The sequence below is a fragment of the Myotis brandtii genome, unplaced genomic scaffold (assembly GCF_000412655.1).
Source record: "Myotis brandtii unplaced genomic scaffold, ASM41265v1 scaffold667, whole genome shotgun sequence".
NCBI lineage: Eukaryota > Metazoa > Chordata > Mammalia > Chiroptera > Vespertilionidae > Myotis > Myotis brandtii.
The window spans coordinates 982,637-988,598 of record NW_005370593.1 but is presented as its reverse complement, the minus strand read 5'-3'; the positions used below and the strand labels follow the sequence as shown (position 1 = coordinate 988,598).

The 5,962-nt window shown below is 40.3% G+C and overlaps 1 protein-coding gene across 1 annotated transcript in view; it reads left to right on the top strand.

Moving 5' to 3' along the window:
• The window catches only part of ARHGAP5 (Rho GTPase activating protein 5), a 74,176-nt gene that overhangs the window by 29,437 nt on the left and 38,777 nt on the right, over positions 1-5,962 (top strand). The window contains exon 2 of the mRNA XM_005880980.2: positions 4,359-4,506. Coding sequence (XP_005881042.1) covers positions 4,359-4,506 — 148 coding nt within the window. The remainder of the gene's footprint in view (positions 1-4,358; positions 4,507-5,962) is intronic.

Genomic DNA, 5,962 nt, shown 5'->3' with positions numbered 1-5,962 from the left:
CCAACCCCCTGATGGGCCCTGCTCTGTGCGTGACAGGGGGTGGCATTGCAACCTCCCGATCCGCCCTGCTCTGTGCATGACGGGGCGGCGCCCCTACTCCCCAATCGGCCCTGCTCTGAGCCTGACCAGGGGCTGCACTTAGGGATTGGGCCTGCCCTCTGCCACCCGGGAGCAGGCCTAAGCCAGCAGGTCGTTATCTGCCGAGGGGTCCCAGACTGCGAGAGGGCACAGGCCGGGCTGGGGGACCTCCCTCCCCCCGCCCCCCGAGTGCACAAATTTTTGTGCACCGGGCCTCTAGTAAATAATAATACCAGAATAAACTCTGTGTTTTGAGTATTCACAACACTGTAAACCTACTTTTACTCCACCGTGTATACCAAGCAATAAAAAAATGGCAGTTTCTAGTAATTTCTGAGAGCTTATGTTGGCATATGGTATGTTTAGAAGAGTGAATGAACTATAGATAGACTAGATTCTTTCTAAATCCTGAAATGTCCCCAACCTCATCTCTACCTTTATAAGTTCTATTTTTTAAAGTCTGGGTTTAAGCCTATGTCTAATTATTTTGACACATAATCATACACTGTTTTGTACGTGTTACTAATTAAATGACGGGTAGTGAGGTGTTTTTTCTTCATAATAGATTATCTGTTTGGTGAGGGCATTTAACTGTACTTCCATTCATTTTATTTTTTAATCCTCACCCGAGGATATACATATTTAACTTCTTTATTGTTTAATGTATTACACAAGTCTCCTTTTTCCCCCATTGACCTCTCCCTGACCGCCCCCAATCCCCACCACTTGCCCTCACCCCTCCTCTCCCTGCCACCCATCTGTGTCCATTGGTTATGCTCATATGCATGCATAAAAGTCCTTTGGTTGACCTTTTACCCCCTCTTCCCTCACCCCCCCCCCTCGCCTTCCCTCATAGGTTGGACAGTCTAATCAATGCTTCTATGACTCTGGTTCTGTTTTTGTTCATCAGTTTATGTTCATTATATTTCACAAATGAGTGAGATCATGTGATATTTATCTATCTGAAGTAAAGGTTTATTTCGCTTAGCATAATGCTCTCCAGTTCCATCCATGTTGTTGCAAATGGTAAGAATTACTTCTTTTTTTACAGCAGTGTATTATTCCATTGTGTAGATATACCACAGTTTTCTAATCCACTCATCTGCTGATGGGCACTTAGGCTGTTTCCAAATCAACTATTATAAATTGTGCTGCTATGAACATAGGGGTGCATATATCCTTTCTGATTGGTATTTCTGATTTCTTGGGATATATTCCTAGAAGTGGGATTACTGAGTCAAATGGGAGCAGCTAGTAGTTTGCAGGCTAGAAAGTATCTTAGTGCTCCTGAGAGAGGACTCAGTCAATGTATTCCTCTCTCAGCTTTGAAATTATAGTCTGTTCATTTCTACTACCTTCCACATTGTACTGTTTTGGTGGTGGTGGTAGTGGAAGGGTCATTTAAGGAGTAAGTGTCCACATACTCTTGATTTGGTGGGTTAGTTCTAGAGCCAGAGCAAACATGCCAATGCTTTGATGACAACATTCCAGACATGTAATTATATTGCATGTAATCTGTATCACCAAAGAGTGATAGTATATGAGGATTTAGAAGTGGGATTTTATGAGCTCTGGAGGTTTGCTAGGTGGAGCAACCTGAAATTGAAAGTAAGAAAGGACTTAGTTAATTTTTCCAAGATATCCAGAGACTTAGAAGAATACATTGGGGGATCCACCCAAAGGAGAGACTCTTCCAGAAAGAATTGGAAATTACGATGAGAATTGTTGCTTTAGGCCAGTGATGGCGAACCTTTTGAGCTCGGCATGTCAGCATTTTGAAAAATCCTAACTTAACTCTGGTGCCGTGTCACATATAGAAATTTTTTGATATTTGCAACCATAGTAAAACAAAGATTTATATTTTTGATATTTATTATATATATTTAAATGCCATTTAACAAAGAAAAATCAACCAAAAAAATGAGTTCGCGTGTCACCTCTGACACGCATGTCATAGGTTCACCATCACTGCTTTAGGCATTGAAAGCTTTACCTGTTTAATCTTTTACTGTAAGAATAAGAGGATCTTTGTTATTTATACAAACAGTATAATTAATTGATAAAGGTCTCTGGGTTTCTTTTAACTTCATGGTCTCGAATGTTGCTGTGGAGGATTCACATCCTGAGATGCATATTGAGGGTCCTCTGGGTTGACTGACCAGTAGTAGTAATCAAAGCCGAATGCCACAACCTTCTCCCGGGTGTCGCCAAAGCCATCTGGTCGACTGTCCACCTTTAAGTTCCTGATTTTTGCCACTTTGCCATCAATTTCCACAATAATTCTTCCTCCTCCTTTGGTCTTTGTCTTGCTGAGGGGCCGCACCCTCACGGCCACCCGCACGTTCGCCATCCCTTCGGCCTCTGCCCAAGCCTGGCAAGCCAGCCCAGCTGCAACATCACCAACCCCAGCCCCAAACTTAGCCGCAGCCCCGGCCCGGCCCCTCCGCCCCACGCGCCCCCTGGGGTGGGCCGGTTTGGGGCAAGAAATTATATGTTTTTATCCTGTTTGTAAATCAGTAATGATATTTTTGACAAATATGAATAGGTTGGTTATTTATACCAGAAAAAAATAAAAATTTGTAGATAAAATTAGACTAAAAAGCAATAATGGCTGTCAATAAAGGTGCTCTAATATGTATAAGTTACTGAAAACTTCCTCTTCTTTCTATATTTTAGAGATTCTCAATTGGGAGTGCATAATAGAATCATCTGTGGAGATGGTTACTATACCCTGCTCTAAAAAGACTGACTCAATTTCCTCAGTGGTTGAATTCCAGACAATACTTCCTTAAGTTTTTGAGATGTTCTCTCCCTGGGTTAAAACCTACTTTCTCCTAATGCTAGATTGAAGTTAAAACTCTGTAACTTCCTTAATTTTTTTTATTGTGAAAATGCCTTGTTTATTGTGCAAATTATCTTTAAGAAATAGAGTCAGGGCCTGACTCTATTTCTTGGCTCGGTTGGTTGAACGTCATCCTATGCACAAAGGTTGTTTGGGGCACATGCCCAGGTGGTGGGCTCAATCCCCAGTAAGGCGTGTGTAGGAGACAGCTGATCATGTTTTTCTCCCTCTCCCTTTCTCTCTAAAATCAGTCAAAACATATTTTAAAAATATAAAGAAACTAGAGGCCTGTTGCACGAAAAGATTCATGCAATAGGCCTGGGTCTCGGGTGCCAGAGGAAAACCGGTGCTGCTCCGGCCGGAGCCGCCTTCAAAGCCCTCGCTGCTCCTGCCAGAACTGCCTTCAAGCCCTCGCTGCTCCAGCCAGAGCCGCCTTCAGTCTTCGCTCCACTACTTTGCGCCTACATATGCAAATTAACCGCCATCTTTGTTGGTGGTTAATTTCCATATCGCTCTGATTAGCCAATGGTGGGTGTAGCGAAGGTATGGTCAATTTGAATCTTTGTCTATTATTAGATAGGATAGCCCTGCTGGTGTGGCTTAGTGGTTGAGCATTAACCTATGAACCAGGAGATTGTGGTTCGATTTTTGGTTGGGGCAAATGGGAAAAGAAGGCACAAATGATGGGACTAAAAATTTATGGAGTTACATAGGTTCACTGTATAATTGGTAATTAAAGTTACGTTCTTACAAATACAGCCATGCCCCAAAACCTCACATGACATGTCGTAAAGACCAAATAAAATTAACAGACCACCCCTAAACTGAATTGAGCATTGCTTAATCCTAGTTTCTCCTTTGTGTTGGCATTGAAAAATGATTTTTTCTAATCTCCCTACCTATCCAGTTTTACATTATTTTCAAAGGAAACATTTTTTTTTCTACTCACCTATTTTTTCTGTTTACTTTTATCTCACCATTGCTTAAGTTGCTGCTTTTAGCAGAATTTATTTAATGAGTACCATTTTGATGGGCATGGTTGGATGTGGCTTTAATTTATTCATTTATTTTTCACTGCTTTTATTTTGTTGTTGTTGTTAATCCTCACCTGAGGATATTTCCATGGATTGTTAGAAAGAGTGGAAGGGACAGGGAGAAACACAGAAACATGGATGTGAGAGAATCACATCAATTGGTTGCCTCCCACACGTGTTCCCACCAGCCTACAACCAAGCTATGTGCCCTTGACCTGAATCGAAGCCGGGACCCTTCGAATATCTGAGGGCTGAAGCTCTCTATCCACTGAGCCAAACTGGCTAGGGCTGGATGTGGCTTTTAAATATTTCTTTTGATACAAAATGTGTATTTACAATGCTTAATACTAATGTTATTCTAAAGGAAATTTTAATAGTTTTAACTTGAATATGTTTTCTTACAGCAGAAGAAGAAAACTAAGAACTTCAATCCACCAACACGTAGAAATTGGGAAAGTAATTACTTTGGGATGCCCCTCCAGGATCTGGTTACAGCTGAGAAGCCCATACCACTATTTGTTGAAAAATGTGTGGAATTCATTGAAGATACAGGTAGGATATAAATATCATTGAAAGAGGTTTGATTTAAATTTTCACTTTTGCTGCACCAACAGTTTTTTAAAATGTTCATGATTCATTAAAGCTAAGTTTTGAAAGAGGTGTATAGTTCTCATTATTAGGATTGTCTTGAGTATTAACTCTAGATATAACCATCTGACATCTAAAAGAAGTTTTGTTATTGGCCAGTAATGTTTTTGTTGGACTTCTCTTTAATAAATGGCTAAGTCGAATGCTAAAATGTTAATAAACTCACCTTATTCTGGAATTTAGAATAACTTGATTGTTAAATCGTGCTATTTATTCATAGGTAGTTATGATTTAAATCTATAATTTGAAAGTTTTTAATATTTTAAAGTAACACTTGATTTTTATTACTTATTTTACACAAGAATTTTTCCGTTAAAAATTAATAATAATTAAGAATGTTTGATCAGTGTTCTGCTCTCACATTGATGTTTCTCTCTCCCCCTTTTCCTTCTCTCTTTAAAAATCAATTTAAAAAGTCCTAAACAAAAAACCCCCACAAAACTGGATACCCATATTCTATCTAAAAAAATCAAGCTTTACTGGCCAGTGTGGCTCGCAGGTTGTCTGTACACAGAAAAGTGATGGGTTCAGTTCCTGGTCAGGGCACATACCCAGGTTGTGGGTTTGATACCCAGTTGCTAGTCAATGTTTTTCTCTCACATCAATGTTCATTTTGCTCTTCCTCTCTTTCTAAAACATATGAAAACACATTCTTGGGTGAGGATAAAAAAATAGAGTCTTGGTCAAGTCATATAGCCTTACTGATTTTCTTGTTGACTTTTTTAATTACTTAAATAGTATTACTGAAATCTGAAGTCATGATTGTAAATTTGTTCCTCCTTTAAATTCTGTTAAGTTTTGCTTCATGTGTTTTGAAATTGTTTTAGTTGCACATGCATTTATGATTATGTCTTCTTTATGAACTGACCTATTATTATGAAGCATTCTCTTTATGCTTTGTAATATTCTTTGTTCTGGAGTCTACTTTGTCTAATAATAAAATAGTCAATGGTATTTTCTTTTTAGTAGTATTTATTGGTATATCTTTTCTATCCTTCTACTTTCAACCTTTCTGTATCTTTATATTTAATGTAGTTTCTTATAAACAACTAGAAGCCCCGTGCACAAAAATGTGTGCACTGGCGGGGGGGTCCCTCAGCCCAACCTGTGCCCTCTCACAGTCTGGGACCCCTCGGGAGATAACCACCTGCTGGCTTAGGCCCGCTCCCCTGGTGGCAGATGGCACGCCCAATCCGCGGTGTCTGCCCCATCTCCCCTGGTCGCAGATGGCAGGCCCGGATCCCGCGCTGGGGCGGGCAGCGGCTCGGGATCGCGCTGAGGTCCCTGTGGATGTTCAGGCTCCGAAAGCGTAGTTTTTCTTTCTTGGTTTTGTTTTTACTTCTTGAAATTGAAATGTGTT